The 26,026-nt window shown below is 37.1% G+C and overlaps 1 protein-coding gene across 4 annotated transcripts in view; it reads right to left on the bottom strand.

Annotated features, from left to right (window-relative positions):
* Positions 1-26,026, bottom strand: part of LMO7 (LIM domain 7) — a 102,202-nt gene that overhangs the window by 12,248 nt on the left and 63,928 nt on the right. For 3 of the 4 annotated variants that reach the window (XM_049778946.1, XM_049778945.1, XM_049778947.1), the window contains 10 exons: positions 17,495-17,609; positions 16,312-16,473; positions 15,378-15,484; positions 14,410-14,470; positions 12,376-12,432; positions 10,370-10,395; positions 9,769-9,873; positions 5,160-5,252; positions 4,041-4,525; positions 2,787-2,852 (listed from right to left, as the gene is read on the bottom strand). In XM_049778946.1, coding sequence (XP_049634903.1) covers positions 2,787-2,852; positions 4,041-4,525; positions 5,160-5,252; positions 9,769-9,873; positions 10,370-10,395; positions 12,376-12,432; positions 14,410-14,470; positions 15,378-15,484; positions 16,312-16,473; positions 17,495-17,609 — 1,277 coding nt within the window. Of the gene's footprint in view, positions 1-2,786; positions 2,853-4,040; positions 4,526-5,159; positions 5,253-9,768; positions 9,874-10,369; positions 10,399-12,375; positions 12,433-14,409; positions 14,471-15,377; positions 15,485-16,311; positions 16,474-17,494; positions 17,610-26,026 lie in introns of all 4 variants that reach the window. The other variant, XM_049778944.1, reaches the window with a different exon arrangement.

Raw genomic sequence — 26,026 nt, 5'->3', positions numbered from 1 at the left:
GATCACCTGAAACCAACTGCCACTTTCTTCAATGTCCAATTTGGGGGACATTTGGCAGCCAACTCATTGCACCAAATGCTATCCTGACAGTCCTAGGCAATATTTAGAGTACTGTCAACTTCTGAAAATTCAACTTTGTATTAGTAATCAGTGCCACATATCAATAATACTGATCTCGTTCTTATACTACCAACATGCTTTCCAAAAACAGGAAAAAATAATCTATATAGTGGTATACAAAATAATTACATGTAAGTTTGACATTTGTATTACATTTTGGATAACTTTAAAATTCAATAACAATAATAAAAAATACATCACGATTCTTAAACAACATTCATAAATATACATTTGTATTAATACAGAACTAATTTTTTTTTTGATTTTTGGGCCATACCAATGATGCTTGGGGGTTACTCCTGGCTATCCACTCAGAAATCACTCCTAGGGGATCCCAACTGTGGTACGTCCTGGGTCAGCCACATGCAAGGCAAACGCCCTACTGCTGCACTATCACTCTGTCCCCCAGAATTAATTATTATAAGACATCTAGCCTAAAGCCTCCAGAGCTATATCCCAGTTATACATACTGTCTCTTTCTTTTCTTTTTTTTTAATTTTGTGGAGAGGCAGGAAGGTTGGACACACATAGTGGTACTCAGGTCTTACACTTGTCTCTGTGATCACTCTAGGTTGGGTTTGGGAACCATATGTGATGCCACAGATAAAACTCAAGTCAGCTGAGTGCAAGACAAGCTCCCTATCCACTGTACTATTGCTCCAGTCCCTATATGTACTGTTTAATGCATAAAGATAAAAGTTCATATCTTTAAGGATTATTTAAGCTTCCTCTCTATGTAATCTAAATCTTTTTCCCAGGTAATACGACTAATAAGACTTATTTTAAAATACATGTTTAAATACATAGATTTAAAAATGAGATTCACAGGGCTGAAGAGATAGCATGGAGGCAAGGCATTTGCCTTACATGCAGAAGGACGGTGGTTCAAATCCCAGCATCCCATATGGTCCCTGGAGCCTGCCAGGAGCAATTTCTGAGCGTAGAGCCAGGAGTAACCCCTAACTGGTGCTGGGTGTGACCCAAAAACCAAAAAAAATTAGATTCACATTGTAATGAAGTAATTATCCAGAAAGTTATCATAAATAAGGGTATCCATAATACACATTTTTCTCAAGATCATTGTTGGCCCTTTACTAGTACTTATATAGGTCTTTTTCTTATACTACTTTGAGTCCTATTAAGCCATCCTGATTGCCCAGAGAGAGGCATCTTCCTACTGCTATAAAACAAACTTGCTTATTTCTACAGCAAGCGTCCTTATTAAAGTTTCAGCTTTGAAAACACATTTTTTTGTGTTTTTTGAAAGTGTAACTTTTCTGAAATGATAAACACTGTAATTTCAAAGTGCCAAACATTTTAAAAAATATTGCAAAAGTTAATTGATGTAAATGCAAGTCAGTATAACCTTATTAAAATATTACTTAAAATGTTAAATTTAATACTTTATTCTGTTTGTTTTTGCTTTTGGGTTATGTCCAACATTGCTCAGGGCTTACTCTTTGCTTTGTGCTCAGGTATCAATCCTGATAGTGCCTGGATTAACCCCAATACATCTCCCCAGCCCCAAAATTTAATGTTTGAGGAAATTTTTAGATATGTATAACTTTTCAGACATCTAAAATCCTATCTTCCATTTTTAAAGTGGACCATGAGCCCAACTCAAACTAAGGAAAGAAAGGTCACAATTCTCATTAAGATATCTACATGTAGCTACTTTTTTGATCACTTACATCATTGACTCAAAACCCCCTTAAAATAAAGGTAGATAATATAGCTGATACAGTGCTTGCTTTACACTTAGATGACCCAGGTTCAAGTCCTGGCATGAATTTTGGTCTCCTGAGCCCAACAAAAGTGATTTATGAGTGCAGAACCAAGAGATACCCCTATGCATTGCCAGTTGGCACAAAAACCAAACCAAAAAAAAAAAGTATAGATAGATGGGCCAAAAGAATTGAAAATAACTTTTCCCTGTGTCCAGGCCCTTATACTATGGTGCCTCTTATAAAGAGGTAGAGTTTATTTTCTCACCACTGCATATAAGGTAGACAAAGGAACATCAAAGAAGCCATGGTGCACCCATTTAGAACTTACACCTGGAGATGCTTTACAAGCATTCTCTCTTTAATTCTGTTCCCTGATCTTTGTGTATATACTATTTCCTTGGCTTTATTTTGAGCAACATGGTCCAGTTATAATCACTGCCATAACTGACAGCCAACACACTGCCCAAAGCAGAGCTACTCAGCAAAGGATTGCAGATGCCTAGTGATCCCAGGAAACTCAAAGGATCATGCCATCAACTCAGCCCAAAATGTGACCCAAGGCACAATGTATAAAGTCACTACATTTAGTGAAACTTGGATACACAGCATAAGTTAAGTGATACAAACATCAACCAGCAAGAATTTCAGACTTGGAGAGATATTCAAACTTAGAGATTATGTAGAGCATTTGCCTTGCAAGTGGTGAAGCAGGTTTGTTTCCTGGCATCTTTATGGTCTCCCAAACATCTCCAATAATAATTCCTGAGTGAAGAGTTAGGAATAACCCTAAACATTGTCATGTTTGCCCCAAAACAAACAAAAAGAGCATTTTTGTATTCCACAAGAACAAGAGTTAAAAGTTTTATAAAACATCAATGAAGCCCTGGAATATTTATCTGAATCCTATTATTCAACCAATTTACAGTAAATGTCACCCACCTGTCACTAGGAAGTAAACCTGAAGATTCTTCTTCTTTCTTTGGTATGTCATAGGAATCAATAGGCCTAAAAACAACAACAACAACAAAATAAAAATAAAACAGAGAAAGAGTTTCTGATCAAAATATCAATTAAGTAAATCTCTGAGCTTAAGAAACAAAAATCTAAATACTAACTTTATTGTCACCTCTTTATGAGATGGTTTCTGGGTTAGAAACAAAACTAAGAATTTTAACCAACCACTGCAAAGAACAGACCTACTATTACCAAGAGGCATCTGTGATTCTTTTCCACAAATAGAGTGCCTGCTATATTTTAGCACTGTTCTGAGATTGAAATAAACAAAATAAATAATAAACAAAACCACTTCAAGTATTAAATACCAGGCTCCTATTCTGCATGACAGACAAGCCAATAGACAAATACATTTTATAAACAGGTAAAGGACTATGACAGAAGAGGTGGGAGGAGGCAAGTGTTCTGCTTATGTTTTTTATTTTATAAAGGGCCACAACTGATTTTGCACTGGGGCTACCGGGAATAGAACTGAAGATGTTGGATGAGAAACCACACACTGCCCAGTATCAAATCCATTTGATGATGCTTAGTATGAGTTCTACCACTCAAGCCATCTGCCCAGCCTGAAAGGGCCATACTCTATATGTATGGTCGTAAGGTCTATGAAAATGAATTACTATGCCATATGTGTAAATATGTGTATTACTATGCCATATGTGTAAATACACAGACCAGAAAAAAGAGGTCACTAAAACTAGAATGGAATTAAAGGACAAGTGTGTTAGAAGCTAAGGTCCAGCTCACAGCAGGGCTAGAGATATATAGTACAGGGGATAAGGCAATTATCATGCATGATGCTGGCTCCAGTTCAATGCTCCTGTATATGGTCCTCCAGCACTTCCAGGAGTGATCCCTAAGCAAAAAAGCCAAGGTAACCCTTGAGCATCACCAGGTATGCCCCAAATTATTATCCTTTTTCCTAAATAAAAATAAGCTTCAAAGCTTCATATAAGCCTTCAAAGCCACAGTGAGAAGTTTGATAATATTTTATTAAAACAAGCTCTTTGGAGACTTCTGGGATGGCAAGTAAAGAAACTTAATCATAGAAATTCAAAGTATCTGTGGAGAATGAGTGGTGGAAAATAGGAAGATCAATTGGATGGCTTTGAAGTGAGGAAGAGATGCAGCTAAGAGAAGTGAAAAATGCCACATGCTCTTGGCCTGGGTGGGACAGACCTTTTATATTGGTATATTTTCACTGATGTTTCCCTTTCTCTCTCCACCTGGCGCTTCTGTTCCTCTGCTCGCTGCTTCTGTGCCTCAGCCTCAGCCTGCCACTGCTTCTGCTTCAACTCCTCCTGGTACTGTCTCTGCTTCAGCTCCTCTTGGTACTGACGTTGCTTCAGCTCCTCCTGATACTGTTGCTGCTTCTGCTCCTCCAGGTACTGACGCTGCTCCAATTCCTCCTGGTACTGACGCTGCTTCAGCTCCTGTTCCTCCTGATACTGCTGCTCCTCCTTCAGCTTCCCCTCCTCAAGAATAAGTTGCTCCTGCAGCTTCTGCACACTGTCCTCTGGCTGCAGGCCGCTCTCCTCCTCTCCTGCTCGAGTTCCTTCCCTATCCGAAGACTTGGATCCTTCACCCCAGCTGGCTTCCCAGGAAGGCACTGCAGGCTCCCGAGTGGTCAAAGAAATGCTGCTTGAGTTTAGAACCATGAGTTCCTGTGTGACAAAGGAGGAAAGAAACACAATAAAGATGACATGAGGTTGAGGATCTTGGATACTATAACATTTTCTTTAACTGCTAATGGGGTAAATGGAAAAAGGGAAGCCCTGGAATTCTGGTAAAAGAATACTGATACTTCCAGTAGCTTTGAAGTTAGAATAGATACTCTAATATTAACAGAATTATAAGTCATTATGCCTAAAATTGAAAAATAGTAAAGTTAAATGCTTTTTTTTTAAAGAACACAAATGTGCATTTCTGGAATTCCTTAAAAGGTATGAATAAATTATGTTTTAGATCACACTTATAGTTGTCCCAAAATTCCACTTGAGATAATATTAAAATTACATCACTAGCAATAGCACACACGAATGACAGATATATCACTTATAGGAGGATGCGTAGGCTGGGTTCTACTGATGTAAATTTAAGGGTACAGTAGAAAAATTAAGAGGAAGGTTGAAACATCAAAGCAAAATATGACAAATTAGCACTCTGAAAAAATATTGTTCAGAATTCTATTGATGAATATAAGCCAAGAGGCAAGTGAAATGTAGCATCTTCCACTATTTTTCAGCTAATTTCGCCAGGAAAATAGAAATGGAATAAAAAGGCATCTGCCAGCCTTACCTCATTCAAGTATTTAGAATTTTCTTGCTCGGCCTCCTGCTTAGCCTTCTGCCATTCTTCTCTCAATTTCTCTTGCTCGCGCTGATATTTCTCCTTCAAGAAAAAAACATTATATAGGAAAAGAGAATCAACAAGCAAAAGATTTTTTCCTCTAATGTGGAATATAAGTGATTGAAGCAAATGAACTAATAAAATACAACCAAAAGAAAAACAAACAAATACTCTTGTAGGGCTGGAGGGATAGTGCAGTGAGGACAAAACTTGCCTTACACAAAATTGAGTTTGATTTGATCTCCAGGATCTCTTATTATCCCGTGAACACTATCAGAAGTAAGCCCTTAGGATTGAAGCACGAGTAAGCCCTAAATACAGTGGGGTATGCTTCTCTATCCATCAAAAATTAAATAACCCAAAATCTGAAAGATCTTATGATTACTAGAGAGGAAGAAAATAGAGAGGGAGCTGAGTGAAATAGAGGGATATAATAAAATAGTGTAATAACACTAGAAATTTGATGGTAGGAAGCTACATCATAGACATACACAAATTGAGGTATGAGTTTATACTCTTACCATGTATATGGTATTTAAAAACCATAGTGAATCAGTTTAATTGTATTTCTTTCAAATGAATATGGGGCCAGAGTGACAGTAGTGTGGGTAAAATATTTTTCCTAATTGCCAACCTGGGTTCAATCCCTGGCACCCCATGTGGTTCCCTGAGCACTGCCAGGAATGATTTCTGAATACAGAGCCAAGGTTCTCCTGAGCACAGCCTAGTATGGTCCCAAAACAAAACATAAGTCAGCTGTAAAATTATTAGAGATTAATTGCCAGGACAGAGTGCAAAGGGTGAAAGGCACATGTTTGTACATGAGGGCCTCTGGTTTGAGCCCCAGCATCAACTGCCACAGTCACCCAAGCATCCCCCAGAACCACAGCATTGACCTGCCAGGCCTAGCTGGCCAATAATAACTGGCAGTGGTCCCACAGATACCCGAGATCCTCCAAAGAGAGAGATAACTGATGTTAAGCTTGTTCTGTCTATACATCAATCTTTAGAGATATTATTGTTATTTTTATTGTTTATCAGTCAGACTTCCATCCCAAAGGGAGAAGACAACTTACAAGAAGTTAAAATACAGATGCTGGGACTCAGAATTGATCCAATCTCAAGACTGACATTCACTCAAGTCCTGTAGCTAACATGGGTAAAGGGCAAGGCCTTGCAATGCTTTCACAGACTGGGAAATCCACAAAACTAAAGGTATTCATGTTAAAATATACACACTCATACACACACACACACACACACACACACACACACACACACACACACACAAAGGTTTAAAGATAGCACAGTGGACAGGCTGACTGAGTTCAATACTCAGCACCATGTATGGTCCCTCCAGCCTACCAGGGGTGACCCCGGAGTGCAGAACCATGAGTAAGCTCTCAGCATCAGTAAATATAAGTCACCCCTAAAAGTTTGAAGAGTGTCTCAGAAAACCTTCAAAAATATAAACTAATTATTTAATATACAATTCAGTCTGTAATAAAAAATGTTATGACATCATTGCTTTGTATATTTTCTTAAATCAATAATTTGAAATTTGGCTTCAAATACTATCTCTTTTAACAGGTATACATTTAAAAATTAATAGTAGAAATAACCCTATTTAATAAATACTAATACACTTCATTTTCCTCCATACCTATGCTAATAGATTTTAAATAGACAATTTAGTAAAAATGAGGAAAACCATTAAAAATTTGGTAAGCCAAATTCTGAACAGGCCTACAAAAGTATAAATGTGTGTTCTATCCTAAAAAAGGAATCAGCTTTATGTCAGAAAATGTTATATTCTAGAGAATGCTTAAGGATCTGCAAGGACAAGGCTGTCTTCTCTTACCACTCCTATTCAACATAGTACTGGAAGTACTTGCTATAGCAATTAGGCAAGAAAAAGGTATCAAGGGAATTCAGAGAGGAAAGGAAAAGTCAAGCTCTCACTGTTTGCAGAAGACATGATACTCTACTTAGAAAACCCTAAAGATTCTACCAGAAAGCTTCTAGAAATAAAAGATTCATATAGCAGCGTGGCAGGCTACAAAATTAACGAACAAAAATCAATGGCCTTTTTATATACCAAAAATGATAGGGAAGAAATGGACATTAAGAGAACAATCCCATTCACATTAGTGCCACATAAACTCAGATATCTTGGAGTCAACCTGACTAAAGATGTGAAGGATCTATACAAAGAAAACTATAAAACACTGCTCCAAGAAATAAGAGAAGACACGCGGAAATGGAAACACATAACCTGCTCATGAATTGGCAGGATCAACATCATTAAAATGGCAATACTTAAAAAAGCATTGTACAGATTTGATGCGATTCCTCTAAAGATACCCATGACATTCTTCAAAGAAGTGGATCAAACACTTCTGAAATTCATTTGGAACAATAAAAACCCTCGAATAGCTAAAGCACTCCTTGGGAAAAGGAATATGGGAGGCATTACTTTCCCCAATTTTAAGCTGTATTACAAAGCAATAGTTATAAAAACAGCATGGTATTGGAATAAAGACAGACCCTTCGATCAGTGGAATAGGCTTGTGTACTCAGAGAATGTTCCTCAGACATATAACCACTTAGTTTTTGATAAAGGAGCAAGAAATCCTAAATGGAGCAAGGAAGGCCTATTCAACAAGTGGTGTTGGCACAAATGGTTAGCCACTTGCAAAAAATCAACCTCAAACACCCAGCTAACAACATGTACAAAGGTAAAATCCAAATGGATTAAAGACCTTGATATCAGATCTGAAACTATAAGGTATATAGAACAACATGTAGGTAAAACACTCTATGACATTGAGACTAAAGGCATCTTTAAGGAGGAAACAGCACTCTCCAAACAAGTGGAAGAAGAGATAAACAGATGAGACTATATTAAGCTGAGAAGCTTCTGCGTCTCAAAGGAGAGAGTTCCCAGAATACAAAGACCACCCACTGAGTAGGAGAAATTATTCACCCAATACTCATCAGATAAAGGACTAATATCCAAAATATACAAGGTACTGACAGAACTATACAAGAAAAAACCATCTAACCCCATCAAAAAATGGGGAGAAGAAATGAACAGACACTTTGTAAAAGAAGAAAGGCAAATAGCCAAAAGGCACATGAAAAGATGCTCAACATCACTAATCGTCAGGGAGATGCAAATCAAAACTACTATGAGGTACTACCTCACGCCACTGAGATTGGCACACATCACAAAGAAGGAAAACAAGCAGTGCTACTGGGGATGTGGAGAGAAAGGAACTCTTTTTCACTGCTGGTTGGAATGCCATCTAGTACAAACTTTATGGAAAGCGATATGGAGATTTCCTTCACAAACTGGAAATTGAGCTCCCATATTATCCAGCTATACCACTCATACGAATATACCCGAGGAATACAAAAATACAATACAAAAATCCCTTCCTCACACCTATATTCATTGCAGTGCTATTTACAATAGCCAGACTCTGGAAACAACCAAGATGCCCTTCAACAGATGAGTGGCTAAAGAAACTGTGGTACATATACACAATGGAATACTATGCAGCCATCAGAAGAGATGAAGTCATGAAATTTTCCTATACATGGATGTACATGGAATCTATTATGCTGAGTGAAGTAAGTCAGAGGGAGAGAGAAAGATGCAGAATGGTTTCACTCATCTATGGGTTTTAAGAAAAATGAAAGACATTTTTAACAGTATCTCAGAGACAAGAGACATGAGGGGTGGTAGGTGCAGCTCATGACATGAAGCTCACCACATAGAGTGATGAGTGCAGTTAGAGAAATAACTACACTGAAAACTATCATAACAATATGAATGAATGAGGGAAGTAGAAAGCCTGTCTCGAGTACAGGTGTGGGTGAGGTGGGGAGGAGGGTGATCTGGGAAACTGGTGGTGGGAATGTTGCACTGGTGAAGGGGGGTGTTCTTTACATGACTGTAATCATACAACTATAATCATATTTGTAATCACAGTGTTTAAATAAAAATAATTTTAAAAAAAGGAACTGTATTAATAAGTAAAAGATTATATAAAAATCTGCCTGGTTGGGGGCCGGGCGGTGGCGCTAAAGGTAAGGTGTCTGCCTTGCCAGCGTTAGCCTAGGACGAACCGCGGTTCGATCCCCCGGTGTCCCATATGGTCCCCCAAGCCAGGAGCGACTTCTGAGCGCATAGCCAGGAGTAACCCCTGAGCGTTACCGGGTGTGGCCCAAAAACCAAAAAAAAAAAAAAAAAAAAAAAAAAATCTGCCTGGTTTTCTCAACCAGAAAAGCTCTGTTCTTCATAACTCCTAGATTGCTAAAGGTTTTACACTTCCTTTTTCAATAATTAATTGTCGTCTCATTTATGTTGAATGTGCTATGTCCAATGAAATTTGTGCATTTTCAAAAATTTCCTTCTCAGATCTAAATAGAAAAAAAAGTCACCCTAGTGAACATGAACCTGGACACATCCAGGCTAGTTGGCCAACCACCACTGGGCATGCAAAGGCCTCAAGAACAGCAAGTTTGGGCCATCCAGCTCCTGGGTGGTTACCTGCAACAGCCGGTCCTGCTCCTTCTGCCATCTTTCCTGCCGCCTTCGCTCCTCCTCTTGATCCCAGGCCCAGCGACTTGATGCACTGATGGTTGGAACTGGGAGCTAAATAGGGATTAGAGAAGACGTGATTAGCCCAAAGAAATTATCTTCCTACTGAAGCACTTCAGATACAATACTATTCAGACTACTGACTGCCTAGACCATACCAAAAGGAGGTTATTTGATCTTAAGTTTCAACTTGGTCTTTTGGACTTGGAGAGATGACTTTTTGATACTTTAATAAATTCTCCTTTTGTCTTTATTTCCTGGACCACTCCCAGCTGTGCTCAGGGTTTATTTCTGAACTGTGTTTAAGGATCACTCCTCAGGGGACTGGGATGTGCCAAGGACCATATTCAGTACTGGGGACTGTATCTGGGTTGTCCCATGCAAGGTAAGAACCTGATTCTTGGAATTGCTTCTCCTGTTCCTCTTTGATAAATTCTTAAACCAAAGAAACAAGTAGGGAATGAGGCTACTTGGTTATAAATTCAATCCTCCCCTCTCCCCCCCCCCCCCCCGCACTTCTTTATTCCACAAATAAATGACCATTACTCACATCCGGAACCACAGAATCGGCACTTCCTGCTTTGCAGCACATGGTCAAAGAAAAAAAATGCAATGTAAGTCTTTTCAGGTCTATGAAATAATTTCTTTCATAAAGCTATAGCACTGTTTCTGTGTCAGTATACTGACATCAATTTTTTAAATCTTCATATATTCCATGTTTTTCTTTAGCTCTGTTACTGTTACTTATCTTCCAATTTCAGAGTCAGTTAAAAGAAAAAGTAAAAAGACAACTTTAAGTGCCAAAGGTGAATACTCCCTCAACCCTCTAGGTACTTGAGCTAGATAAATGATGTGTTCCTGAAGAGGCTTCAGGTTTCTTTATTAAAGACTGGGTAAACTCCCCTATTTTGGTTTAATAGGAAAAAACAAATCCAAATGTTTCATCATCCACCAAATCCAATTTTTTTACATGCTACTATTCAATTACAGTGTGACTGTTGCAAATATACTTTTCAGGTCTTCTTGTGAATGAACTACTTTTCTTCAATAAGCCACCATAACAAACTTGCCCACAAAAATTTCCCTTTCCTTTCCTGTAATATGCAAAACAAATATTCAAATATCATGTGTAAGCTTCCAGGCATGCTTTCAATCCTTAAGCAACTTACTTTATTGCATATGTCTATACATCCAGTATTTTTTTAATTTCCCTGAAACCTCAGCTGTAAAGTAAGTTATTCCCCTACACATATTTTGTTTTTGAGCCACACCTGGCTGTGTTCAGGAGTTACTCCTGGCTCTGCACTCAAGAATCACTCCTGGGACCCTATGGTTTGCTGGGGATCAAACCCATGTTGGCTGCATGCAAGGCGAACCTCTACCCACTGTACTATCGCTTTGACCCCACAATTCCCTTTTAAAGAAAACTCCGAGATTTATAAAAATATTTTCTAAAATGGCCTATTGTAGAAAAGGGGGTGAAAATGAAATTAATAAATAAAAAATTGCTATATTTTAGGCAATTTGAGCTAAAAGTATCCTACTGTTTTGTTTTCTTTTCTTTTTTCAATTACCACAGAAGTGCACACACAAACAACAGCAGTTTAACCAAAACTGTCAACAAAACACTAAAGATACTGACACAAGTCTACCAGGACCATGCAGAGCTGCTGTGCTGTTTCTATCTCAGGTTAGAAAGAAAGCTGAATTTGCCAAAGAGAGATGCCTCGGAGATCGGCACAAAATAGACACCATTCCAGTGAATTTTGTGTTAGTAAACCTCTTTGAAATGTTTCTGATTATCTTAAAAGTAAGAAACAGTAACATTTTAGACACCAATAGCAAATACCCTTCAAGTTAAGCTATGGTGTCTCAAATGTCGAATATTACTTTTAAGTTCTGGAGAGGTAAAACACAGCACATTCCTGAGAGAGGATATTAGACAAAGGTGACAGGAGAGGGAACATGTCACACTCATGGCACATCACAGAGCTGCACTGCTCAACTACACCAACAAAGAGAACCATCCCAAATACACTTGGCTCTCATGTCATCTGCTTTTTATGCTTCTCCAAATTGACTTACTCTTAATTGACTTCACAGTCATCAGAGCAACCAGGCCACCATCCTGGTAACAATAAATTCTCTTCTTTATCAATATGTTGTATAGGCATTATCTCAAAAGTTGGCCAATTGTATGTTGGTGTAATTTCATATTATGCAGTTTGTGGGAAGCAGGAAGGCTTCAATGAACTCAGTTCTTACTGTCACCCAGTGGAAAGAAGTGTGTGTTTAATAGCATCTCAATTATATTTTAATGATTAAAAAAAAAAACTTCAGAGGTATACAAAGGACACGCAAAGACCCATTACCACAAAGGTAGACCCATGAACTGTAAGAAAAGCCTGATGACCCTAGGAAAGAATGGAAATGGGTTATATCTCTTGGTCAAAATGGAAATCATATGGAAGAGGTGAAGTGCCCAGGACCACAGCAAAGCGTGAATAGAAGGAATAATTCCATGAAAGTTCATGAATTGTGAGCTTAGGGGTTTACCTTGTTCAAAAAATTGTGACCGCCTTTTTAAGTTTTTCAAAGAAATAGGTTCAGATGCTATTTGAAAAATACAGAAACAAACAAAAATCAATACCATTATCATTCATGTTGTGCTCTCAACACTAGAAAATGCAATGATATTTAGATATACCTTTCCACCCTGTAGCAGCATTCATTTTTAAGCCAAAAAAACTGATAGCCTTAAAAGATAATGAATCATTTCAATGCACAGTCACACATAATTTTAGTGCTCTATAATACAGTCAAATTAGTAAAAAAAAAAAAAAACTTGATAGTTCAATTAATAAATTTTAGCAGGTCATATCCTAATTTCAGAAAAGCCAAAGTATTCTCTTCCAGAGCACACAGCTTTAGGAAATTGTTTGCTTGGATTAATCCAAAACCTCTTTTAGTACAACAATAAGTGGTCACACATGGGTTTCCATAAACCTTATGTGTGGGGCCAGAGAGACAGTACAGGGGTTAAGGCGCATGCCTTACATGCAGCTGAACCCCGTTCAATCCCTAGCACAAGATCCCACAAGCACTCCTGGACTGCTTGGTGTGGCTGTGAAGGACCCCCAGATTCAACCACAGTAGCTGGGGGATAACCCAAATATCTCAAACCTCTCAAACACCCACATTATCAGTTTCCACAGTAAACAGCTGGCCTGGTTAGCTGAGAATCACTGGAAGACTCCCAGGCCTCTTAAATACCACTTGGCAACCTCCTACACTTCACCCACAAATTGATGAGTGAAAAAAAAATGATAAGGATGGGAGAAAAAAAAATTAAAACCAAAAGAAATCTAAAAAAAATGAAAAACATTCCTAAGTAAACTATTTTGCCCTTGTTTTCAAGATCTTATATTCACTAACTGGAAGTAAAGCAAATGGAGTACATTCAGACCTCTGCTTCTACACATTGTTACAAGATGATGGCAACTCGCTAGTAAACTTCAGTTTCTTCAAAAACTATAAATGCTATTAGTTTATGATTGCTCATCAAAATAAAATCTTCAAATGACAGGGATTTCATATTGTCCCATGGGCACAAAGAAGTTAGGTGCCTTATCAGTTGGCTGAGTCACTGGCTAAACAGGACCTGGACATGTTAGATATAACATCAAGAAGAAACCATGTCATGTTTACTTAAAAAAAAAAACTGATAAAGAATGAAATGCAAAACAATTAAAATATAGGCATGTTTATCAGGCATTAACTACAATGATAAGTAATAAAGGAAAGGAACTTTACAAAGTTACTTTGGCTTTGAAATGACACACTACAAATTGGCATATACAAATTAAAAGCCATTAAACAATTATAAAAACTAAGTCTCATCTTTTCCTCCTTCTGTAGTTTCAAAGTAAAAGAAATTTCTGCTCAGGTTCTCTTTCCTGGTCCTTGTAGACTAGATTTCTTTTTTGTTTATTTCACAAACATAAGGTCTGAAACACAGCATGCAGCTATTGAATTATTTAGGGACTGGAGGAGGAAGAGAATGATAACCTCTAATACAAAATCTCCTTGTTATGCTGCCTATATTTTTATCACAAATGAGTGCTTTTATCAAGCATTGTTATTGCCTTTGGGCTTTCACTGTAAATGCTAGCTGCTAACATGTATGTCCCTTCCATGAAAATAAATAGAAAGAGAAGAAACTTCATTCATCTTTTTTCTTCAGTATTTAACTAAGATTCCCTTTGCCAGCATACCATAGCCAGAAGGCTGAAAACCTTGGGAAAACCAGTCTTTCTTATTTAGCTTTGACACACAGACACTCAAAACTACCGCACTTGATGCCAGTGCTTTGTTTGTAGTTCCTGAACTATTCAATGCTGGAACCAATCGGCCTTCCACCTGGTTGCAACTGGATCTGTGCACTAGGCCTTTTAGTTTCAACTTGCAGTGAGTCTGTTTTTGTTTCACCCACTGATAATTATTTTTATCAGAATAGAATTTGAGTACTCTGGCTTTTCAATACTAAAAACTTGCTATGGAAATGAAATGTAAGATAATGGCAATGATTACCTTTTGTTTCCAAGTTATTGCTTTCATCACAAATTCCATTGACTTCTTTGGATTGAATATTCTGTAATATATTAATATGTGTGTTAACAACAACCATCCAATTGGTTATGTGGTTTACATAACACAGTTCCCATCAGTAAAAATATCCTAACAATGAATTTTTCATATTAACATATGCCTTTTAGCCTTTTTTTTAATATAAAAAGGAAACCATTCTTCCACATTTTGTAAGGCTGTGGAAGGATGCTACAAGCATAGATAACTTTAATTTTAGTTACTATTTTTCAAAGAGAAATAAAAATGGATCAAATATTCATTGAGTATTTCTGTATAAGGATCACAGTCATATAGGATTCTCCTACACAGTGTAGCAAGATCTTAGAATGACAACAATTATAACTGGGGAGTGATGTAAACATTTTTATTTGAAAATTAGATTTAATTGTTACTTTGATACTCTAAAAATTTTCTACATTATAATTATTTTAATCAATTATATAACTATCTCTTAACTACATATCCAAGTCAACCTATCAAATTCACCTACATAAGGACTAAAAATGCTTCATGAGACTTTAAAGTGTACACAATTACTATACTTATTTAACCTTGAGTGAAGACTAAAGAAAGCATTAAAATGTTATAGTGTGTAATTTTACATAATTACTACTTCACAGTCACAAACATCTCAGATAGGCATAACGATGAAAGATTGATAAGAAACATCTGCAAAACAGTATTATATATCTTTACATATATCTACAGACACTATAGATAGATTACCCTTAGTGAGTAGTGCCTTAAGATTTCCAAAAGCATTTGAGTCTATAAATATATTTATATTAAATAGAATATACATAATATTTTTAATTATTTATATATTTTTAAAGTAAGGTCAAAACTGTCCAAACAAATTCCTCCACTTCCTGTTTGCTTTCTTCTACACTGATTCTTTTCAAACTACTTACAGAGCTCTGCCGGCTTTCTGAGAAATCAGTTGTTATTGATATAGTTGAAGATTTGTCTGAGTTGTAGATTCCAGAAGTTGCATCAATCCATTTTGTTTCAGGTGAACCTATAATTTTGGTAGCCATACTGGTGAGATTGAGGGTTTTATGCCTTGTAAATGGCAGGGAAGGTTGGTCTTTGGCCCAGTCTGATTGGCATGTGAAGATCAAGAAATGACACATATAAATGTTGAAGTAGAATGAACAAAGTTACTGAATGTACATATAAAAAATACACACAACACAACAGACAAATCAAGTAGAGTGTGAAAAAAAAGTTTAGGACTTTGACCAACAGACATTTTTCTGAAAAATACAGAGTTAGACTGTGTTAATGATGAAAAGACTAGCAAATTTGCCGAATCCTTCTGTAAACCAGGACTGGGTATTTTATTTTGATAGGTTGTCAGTTCAATGGAGACTTAATCCCCTTTACTCTGTAACTGAGAAATAATAATGGAATGTGTACTGAATGTTCCATGAGAATAAACAATAGGAATGGGGACCTACCACATATTCCCTGACACCGGGTATAGTTACGGCACTGTGGAGAAACTGAAATCATAGCATAATTAGCAAAACTCAACATTATTACACAACTCCCAGATGCAGGTACAATTACAATAGCCTGATTCAGTTGCTACTTGCATCAGGTCAGTTTAGTATATAAATTAGTCCTTTGATGTATAATTCAATAAATTTGCTAGTGAAAAGTTTTCAGACAGAAAATCCAAGAAAGTATCATTCAAGACCAGTCTTGATAACCACAAAACACTTTTATGCCAAAAAAAAAAAAGTAAGATGGAAAGAAAGTTATTGAAGCAAGCTGTTATAACCACCTGCCAAAGACCAGTTCCCAATTTAGAAAGCCACACACAGCGGTAAGGCCACTCACCAGACTTTCCATAGCGCCTGATATCCATCACTAGGTTTCCAGTTTCTTGAGCATTAGCCATGGCTTCCTCCCACTCTTTTGTGTCCTTATATGAAAACTTGGTGTTGTTAATAGCAATAATCTCATCATCTACCTGTAGCTGAGAAAATTCTGCTGGACTACCTACATGAAGCAAAACAGATCGAACAAATTTTTAAAAAAACCCAATGATGAACCAATAATCACATATAATAGGAAAACATGATATAATGTGTTATATGAAGTATCATGTAACTTCCAGGTCGAAAAGTATAAAAACTTCTTTAAGTGACCAAGTATTTTGTTACCCACAACAAACAACAAGCTCCAAGGGAATTTTTTTTTATTCTATAGTAATATGTATTAACAATTAATGGAGAAAAGGCAAGATCATATAATCAATAAAATGTTTTATAAACTTTCAAGGAACAAAAAGAATTCTAATTTTAAATGAAAAATATGAGATGTATTGTATATTAATTGAGCTTCCAAACCAAATACACTCAGAAACAGAAAAACAAACAAACGAAAAAGGTTGGAATGGGCAGCCCTCAAAACTGCTTAAATTACTTCATCCACTACCAAATTAATTCTATCTTCAAATTTCAGAGAAATAACCAAAATTCATGTGCAGTTTTATATAAATGAAATATGTAAAGCAGGATCATTTTCAGTTTACTATCTGGCTCTGTGATGCTATTGTATTAATTAAATTCAAGGGTTTTACTCTCCACCTTCTTCTGGTTAGGAGAGGGATAGACTTTGTAGAAATGTCCCAAAGCATCCTGAAGGAGCCATGGTGGCAGAAAAAATAGAAAATTCAGAGAAATGTTGATTTATTAGCTAAGCACACATCTACTGACCAAAATGATTTTTAAATTTTCTTTCTGAAATGTCAGTTAAGTACTGCTCAAGTGTTGGGCAAAAACACTTGACAAATGACTTCCATAAAAATCATACAACCAAGATTTTGTGACCTAAAACTGATCAGGCAGAGAGTACAAACAATGTGCACTTAGAAACCCTGACTATCAGTCTCCAGGTAAAAGATGCATCTCTGGTCATTGTTTTTAATACACGATATGAACTAAGCTCAGGCTTTGTACCCATTAGCATAGCCTAACAATGGATAAGGAAGTTCAGTAAAGCCAAATCTATGATTTACCTGCTTCGACTGAATCTACGAAGATGCCGGAAAAATCCCATCTTACTGTAAAGCCAAAGTCAAGAGCGTTCCCAGGCGTCTGGTTTATGCTGATTCTCATATCACTGAACTGATCCTGCAAACAAACATGAAACTGTGGGATCAGATGTCACTGGCACCCACATGCAGGAAAGTCTATCCCTGAACGAAAGAAGGCTGCGTGCAAGGCACACTAGAATTATTTCATGGCCAACCCAGAAAGTTTATTCATTTTGCCTGGGGATTGCCAATAAAAAAGAGAAAGAAAATCTTTATTTAGCACCAGTTTCTTTATTTGTCTGTTCTCATGTCATTTTTTTTCTTCACATTACTATTGTAAACCATTGGCCATTAATATTTCTTAGGCTTTTGCCTAACTTATAGGTTATTTGTTATTCCCTAGAAATAAAGCTGAGTGTCACATTTATTGAAAAGGAAAAAAAGGGCTTTTTTTTCCTTCTACTATGCAACATATTTAGCTGAATAGATTTAAGGGGGTTCATAAACACATAATGTAGCTACTAGTAATGCTCTTCTAGATAGCACCAACTTATAAAAAGGCACCTAAAATTTAGGCAAGACAGTTTAATGCTTGCCCACTGCAATATGATGACTAGGTGAAAAGGGCAGAGTTACCTCATGTGTCACAGCAATGAGCTTACATCATCCCCAGGAAACACCAATAAAACGTCAAGGCACCCCTACAGATATGCTGAGCTCCCCACAACTTCTGGAAGCAACATCAACTCATAACCTCACAAACAATAACCTCTTGAACAAGAGAACTCTCTCAATCTCCATCAATGTCCTATAAAATCCTAAGCTTCACAACTTTCTAAAACTGTTTTCTAAGATAGATTTAAAATTTTGCAATATGCTATGTCACTGAACATTTTCAATATCTTCTATAAATTATGTTTTAAGTAAGCAGCAGACATAGGAACCAGAAAGTTAGCACAGTTGTAGGGCGTTTGCCTTGCAAGCAGCTGACCCAAGATGAATGGTGGTTCAAATCCTGGCATCCCAGATGGTCTGCCGAGTCAACCAGGAGCGATTTCTGAGCACAGAGCCAGGAGTAACACCTGAGCGCCTCTGGGTATGACCCAAAAAAAAACAAAACAAACAAACAAAAAAAGCAGCAGAATTAATTTTAACTTAATTTTGAGGCTATGGGGCCAGGTGATGAATACGGAGAGTAGAGCCCTTGCCTTGCATATGGTGAATCCCAGTTCAATTCTCAGTACTCCACTCCATATGGTGCCCTGTGTCTGCTAGGAGTAATCCCTGAGCAAAGAACTTTGAGCACCACAAGGTATTATCCAAAAACAAAAAAAAAATTATTTGAAGACTAAAACACTAAAAGACTAGTGTTTTACTTCTTTGATTCATAATCATAAACTTGTTATTTTTATTTGTTTTCAAAAAAAAAGGAGATTTGGACCATATCAGATGATGTTCAGTGATCACTCGTGGCAATGCTCAGGGAATCATTTGCACAGTCAGGGATTTTCTTCAAGGAAACCTGTATTTTTTCCCCCTGTATTACCTCTACAGTCTCCTAGCTTACTATTTTTATGATCTTTATTCATAAAGCCACTTTATATTAAGAAAAAGACCAACAATTTCTCCAATAGTCAAACTCACAAATAGGATGACAATTTACTAAGCCTTATACCTATGTAGGTTGTTCTATCTAAAGCAAGCTTCAATTGTAAGTGAAATATTCCAGGTGAAATAATAATGAATCAATTAGAAGACAAAGAGTGGAGAATGCAGTGAGAGTAGAGAAGCATCTAATATGAAAGGGACATTCATGACACCCCTTCATTTCCAATAATACAGACCACAATGTCAAAAAAGAAAAAGAAAAGAGGAGGGAGACAGAAAGAGAGGGAGAGTGGTGAGGGGGTGAAAGAGAGAGGACAATAAAAATGCCTGCCTCAGAGACAGGCAGGAGGAGATGGGTGGGAGAAAGAGGGCATCAGGGAGTGTGAGAGGGAAACTGTTGACATTGGTGGTGGAAAAAGTGCACTGTTGAAGGTTGTTGTAAATAGTATGATTGTAACTCAATCATGAACAATTTTATCTGTGGGAAAAAACTGTATTGTGAACAACCTTGTAACCATAGTGTTTAAATAAAAATATATTTAAAAAGAAGACAAATTGCCCGGAGAGATAGCACAGCGCGTTTGCCTTGCAAGCAGCCGATACAGGACCAAAGGTGGTTGGTTCGAATCCCGGTGTCCCATATGGTTCCCCGTGCCTGTCAGGAGCTATTTCTGAGCAGACAGTCAGGAGTAACCCCTGAGCACCGCCGGGTGTGGCCCAAAAAACAAACAAAAAAATAATAAAAATAAAAAATAAAAAGCACACAACTGACCCAGGACAAATGGTAGTTTGAGTCCCGGCATCCCATATAGTCCCCTGTGCCTGCCAGGAGCAATTTCTGAGCACAGAGCCAGGTGTGGCCCAAAAACAAACAAACAAATAGGAAAAGAAGACAAAATATAATCTAAGAGACTATATATATGAATGAAAAGAAAGAATAAAATAAAAATAAAAGAATAAAAATAAACACTTATTCAATATCATTTATATATTAAGACATAGTGTTGGGCCAGAAAAATAGCATAGCAAATATCACACCTGCCTTGCACACAGCTGACCCAAATTTGATCCCCAGCACCATTATGGTCCCCTGAGCCCACCAGGGTTGATCCTTGAGCACTGAGCCAGGAATAAGCCCTGAGCAACACTGTGTGGCAACAAAACAAAAACAACTAAAAGACACAGTGTTTAGAATTTTGGGACATAAAGCTGAATTGGGCATTATTTCTGCTTTCTAAAAATAATTACTGACTTAAACAATAGACAAATTTTTTTTCAGAAAACATTTTGGCAAGTAATAATAATGTTTTCTAACATTTACGCAAAGCTCATAAAGTAGTTTATAGGAAACCAGGAGTAGGTTGTGAGAATACTCATTAATAATCAGCCTGATGAATACCAGTCTCCAAAACATAATAAAACTTTTCTATGAATAGAAAAAAAAATTACTGGTTTCTACTCCTTAACCAAAACCACCACACACTTAAATTTGAGATGACTCAATGAAACTAAGTGATCATCTTCACCACTGTCATCACCCCACCCCCAAAATGTCTGACTTAAATTTGAGAGCAGAAACTACTGCTATGTAAAACCCAAGAGACAATGGGTTAGATATTCAAGACATTAACTGAGGCTTAAACAAATAAATAAAACGTCATTAAAAGACAAGATGGAGCTTGAATGGTATCAGACTCTAGAAAGAATTCTTTGTGGGAGACTGCAAGTGAATATTATCCTTTTCTAACAAATATAAACTAAATGACAGTGAGCTTCAGCCATAGATGGAGATACACATTTATATTGGACCAAAAGAGTAACCTCCTAGTTGTTATTTCCTTGGGGAAAAAATCTCTAATTTATATAAGAAACCAAAAGCAAAAAATGCCCTCGCTGAAATAGTCAATGGAGGACAGCTTTGTGATAAAGGCTAGCAGACCATCCTGTGGGACTGGGCACAGACAATGCTGAGAGAACTGTGTGGGCGATCCCCAGTCCATCTCTTTGTTTTTGTTTTGAGGCCACACCTTGTAGTGCTCAGGACTTACTCCTGAGCTTGGGGGATCATACTGGGTGCCAGGGATCAAACTCAGGTCAATGACATGCAAGATAAGCAAGCACCTTTTGTGCTATTCTGTCTCTCTGGCTGCATACCAGTCCACCTCTCTCTGTAGCGAGGCATGTTGAACTTATTCCTGAAATTGGCAGAGGAGCCATGCTCACATGATGGCACTGATTTCCAAGATTTGTTTTTTAGCCTCAAAATACTACCATCAGATGAAATCCTAATACAGAGGGCCTCTTCACAAGCCAGTATACTGAAGGGATTAAAGTGGGTGATTGCAGTTTCCAGAAACAACACATAAATAGCTCCGGATTTATGGACTCCTCCTGAGACTGATACTCCTTTATGGGAGTTGTAGCTACAATTATAGTCCAACAGAAAATATTCAGCAATTATTCCAGTAGAATTTCTATTTTCTTAACTATTTGTATAAGATATATAGCATACGAGTATACTACAAACATCTATGCTTCATGGGGCCAGAGCAATAGCGCAGTGGTAGGCTGTTTGCCTTCCACACAACTGACCCAGGACGAACCTGGGTTCAATCCCAGCATCCCATATGGTCCCCCAAGCCATGGGCGGTTTCTGAGAACATAGCCAGGAGTAACCCCTGATCATCACCAGGAGTGGCCCAAAAAACAAACAAAAAAAGATCTATGCTTCAGAAGATAATGACGGATCATATTTTAAATGAGAAAAAATTAAAATGTAATTATATGTGTGAAATCTAGTTTTTTAATTGTCCATAAATAATATCCTAACTGGTTTCAGTTGTCAATGTGAAGAACTAAAATTTACTGATCAATAGCATTTAAATTTTTCCTTCAAATTACATGCAACTTAAATTGAAATATATACTATATATGATTTTTAAAGCAAGAATGAAATTAATGATTATTAATTATTCATTTAAATTTAATAAGATCTTATTAATTAAGATCTTCATATCATCACAGACAGAAATAAATGAACAATATTCAAGTTTATGTACTATCCAATTTAGATAGTTGTGCAACTCAAATTTTTTCAGTCAGATATATGTTTCTACTTTAAGGGAGACCTAAAGTCTACTTTAAGATGTACTTAAGTTGATGAAGTTAAAGAGATTCAAGTTTTGTAATATCACCAATGATAAGAGGAAATAGAACATAGAACAAGAACATAAAGTTAACAGCTCTCAAATTGTGGATCTTCTTTCCTTACCAAAAAATAATCTCTCTACTTGAATCACTTCCTCCATTACAAAGAGATTGGTGGTCTTTCCAGTCCTACCACTCTCCTCAAGCCATTCCAAACTTGCCTCTTACACACCAAATTTATTTTCATTCCTCATGCCACCAAACACTACCAACATATCTTGCTTTCATAAACAAACAGTCTTCAAATAATTCATTATCCAACTTTTCCTTGGTGGGAAAATTTCTCCCATCTCTCACTCACTTCATGATTTCATAAGTGTACTTTTCTTTCTCTTCTTTCACTTTGTTGTTAATATGTTTCCCTTGACAATCTCTGCTTTGACAACATACTACCCTGAATAGCCACATTCAACTACTAAGTCAAATGTATCAAAAATTAACTTCATTATCTTCCTTCTCAAATCTAACCCATCCTCCTCTTGCTATTTATATGTTGCTTACTAGGCAATCCACAAGCTGGCAATACAAAGTTTATCTTGGGTCTTTTCCCATATCCCTTCCTTGACTATTCCTCATCCTACTCCAAAAATTGGACCTATTCTTCTCCCATGATACACATAAATTCACTAAAATGATCCCCAGTCCACAATTCATAAATCCATCTTGAATGCCCCCATTTCCATTCCCTTTAGGCTATCCTCTTCGTTTAGATAGTAGTCAGTCATTTACACAACTGTGGGTCACTTTTCAGCTTACTCACAAGCCTTCAGCCCTTCTCATTCATCTTCTAACACAGCTGCCAGAGCTTCAGTTACAGAACATGCCAATTATACCACACCCTGGTTTAAAATTGTGGGTAGCTCCTTCCTGCCTAGGGCTAGATTTCAAACTATACACTTCAGAAATAGATTTTCTTCTGATACCTTGCAATAAATATATACCTTTCCTCCAAGAAAAAAAGTTCCAGGATTTTATCTTTATGAATAGAAAGATATTTCAGTCTTTATTGGTTCTCAAACTCAAAAGATAAGTTGACTGTAAAATTTAGTCAGCATCTGGTATTTTAACTAAACACTAGTCACTTCTCCAATGTTAGCACGTCCCATTTCAAAAAAAATGCAGAGATAGAGAAATTACTATTGTGGCCAAAGCATCATCGGTAAAAATGGATTTAATGCCACCTGCTTTGCAAGGTTATTGAAAGGATTTAAACATTCATGGTTTCAAGGCATATGCCTAATGCTTAGTAATTACCTTCTCTTCTAATCAAAGAATATTACACATGTATATTACATGCTAGTTACCAGATCAGCTACATGAAATACCATCTATTAGTTCCCATCAACTAAATAAAATACTAGTTAACTCTCAAACTACTACAAGTTTAACAGCACTTGGTCAGCATTCACGAATCCAGACATTATATAAACTTGCTTCCTGCCCTGAGACAGTAAGTTCTGGTGACAAGAAAAATCCATTAAAATGCATGGTATTTATTTTAAATATTTATTTAAGTCATATTAATCATATTTAAATATGATAAATTAATTTAAATATGATAAATTATGTCTGAGTATGAGTAAAATAGGCACCATAAAGGACTAATATTTGGGAAATGGACATAATAAAATCCCTCTAATTCCAAGCATGTAATCCTACTTTCAGGTCCCACTTGAAAAATCTGAACAGAGACCAGAGAGACAGCATAGGTATTAAAGCACAGGCCTTGCATATATTAAATTTGGTTTCAATATCTGTCACCACATGGTCCTCCAAATATAGGTAGGTGTGATCCTAACGGCACTCACTCAAGCACCTTTGAGGTTGTCTAGGAAATATTTCACTCTGAATCCTTCCTTCCTTTGACCCTCATGTCATACCATCAGCTGGGGTGGGGAAGAATTGCCAGGAGGGGTCTTTTGAGCACTTACTAAGGAAGCCGAGTGAATGAATGAATGAATGTAAGCCTGGCCACCAACTTTTGATCTGTGGGTCTGAATTAGATCTGAATGCAAGATCTGCCCTCTTTCTTAGCAGATGAGAAAATAAACAATTTGTATACAAAACCACTTAGGGGAAAAAATCATGAATGCTACAAAAGACAACTAGATTAAAGGTGCTGGGAATTCTACTTCTCTCCCCAGTTTCAATATTACCTAAGAATGTCCCTGGAAGGTTGAGCTGGTAAAGGAGGCAAGCAAAGCTGTAATACCTTAAGACTCAAGAGAGAAACAGGAACAGAGAAGCAAATCCTCCAGCTCAGCCATGGAGGTGGGAAAGAAATTTCTGTGGGCAGATTTCAACAAGCTCTTTCCCTTCATTATGTGGATCCTTCTATAGGGCATGAAGTATCTTATTACCACAGTTGTGTGATAGATGGCTAACCAATCTCTACTCCCAAACTTTGCTCCTGTGAAAAATTCTATGTAGCAACACTGCTGCATTTCTGAAACACCCCTTAATCTTAAAATTCCCACATTAAAGAACCCATAAAAAACCTAAATTACCTGCTGGATCAACTTCATACTTAGTTTAGTAATCAAGGCCTTGAAGGCAATTCCAGTCAGCAAATTCTTAAGAGCCTGATATGTATAAAGATCTTGGTGGATATAAAGAAAACCAGCAATGAGAAACAATAAGCACGGGAATAAGTACAAGTTCAAGGAATACAACTTTCTAGTGAAAAAGGTTCAAACCCAACTAATGAGTAGGAAATAATTTGATTTATATAGAAAATCACCCTCTGGCTTTTGGGAAAATTTCAAAAGACATACTGATGAGATGGACATTTTAAATGGAGAAAATTATAAGCAAATATATACATGAGGGTTCTGAAAGCATATAAAGTGTCTAAGAGAAAGCAAAAAGTGCCATAGAGTCAAGACAACTTCCCCAGTTGGTTCTTGCAAGGAGTATATTTCGAATGGGAACCCTGAATCAAACTATGGACTTAAATTTTAACTCCACCATTCAGCACCTTGGACCAAGGCAAATTATACATGCATAGCATGTTTCTCTTTTCTATGGCTCTCAAATAGTAATAAGAGGGTTGCTGTGGATTAACAAAGACATCCCACTCAGAAATTTGGTTCACATGTGGAAGGAACTTAGACAGCTGCTGTGTCATGACCAGGGAGCATAGGAGCTGTGATGTGGGACCTTCAGTGTCCTGTGGACTGTGCTAACATCCATGAACTGACTAGAAGGCACCTGAGGAGGCTGAAGAGTAGAGAAAGAATGAGTTTTACTCTGACATCAAGCACATTAATTTACTTCTCCCTTACATTAACACAAACCTGCCTGATAGAGAAAGGGGAGTGGGTGCAGGCATGGAAAAGAATAACATCAAGGGAAAGTCTAGCAGAGGAAAGGACAGATAGCCACCAACAAAGGGGGAAAGTAAGCTAAGAAATAAAGAGCCTGAAAAATACTCTACTACAAAGCTCTCTAGACTCCAGAACCACAGTTCTGTGCTCAGAACCACAGTTGTTTTTCCTGCTCCCTAAACTCCCAAAATAAAAAAGTTAGGACAAACGTCTAGAGGAGGGGACATAGGCTCTTAACTTCCTTTTCATCCTCTATTTTAGTTACTAATATCTAGCATACAGTCAATAAGATCCCTTTTAATGACAGCCAATGGTGGCGATATATAAGCTATTTCCTTCATATATACAAGTGGACACACGAAGCAGGAGAGAC

This window comes from Suncus etruscus, chromosome 8 (assembly GCF_024139225.1).
Source record: "Suncus etruscus isolate mSunEtr1 chromosome 8, mSunEtr1.pri.cur, whole genome shotgun sequence".
NCBI classification, from domain to species: Eukaryota; Metazoa; Chordata; class Mammalia; order Eulipotyphla; family Soricidae; genus Suncus; species Suncus etruscus.
The sequence above is the reverse complement of the archived record's forward strand: the minus strand, read 5'-3'. Positions and strand labels throughout refer to the sequence as shown.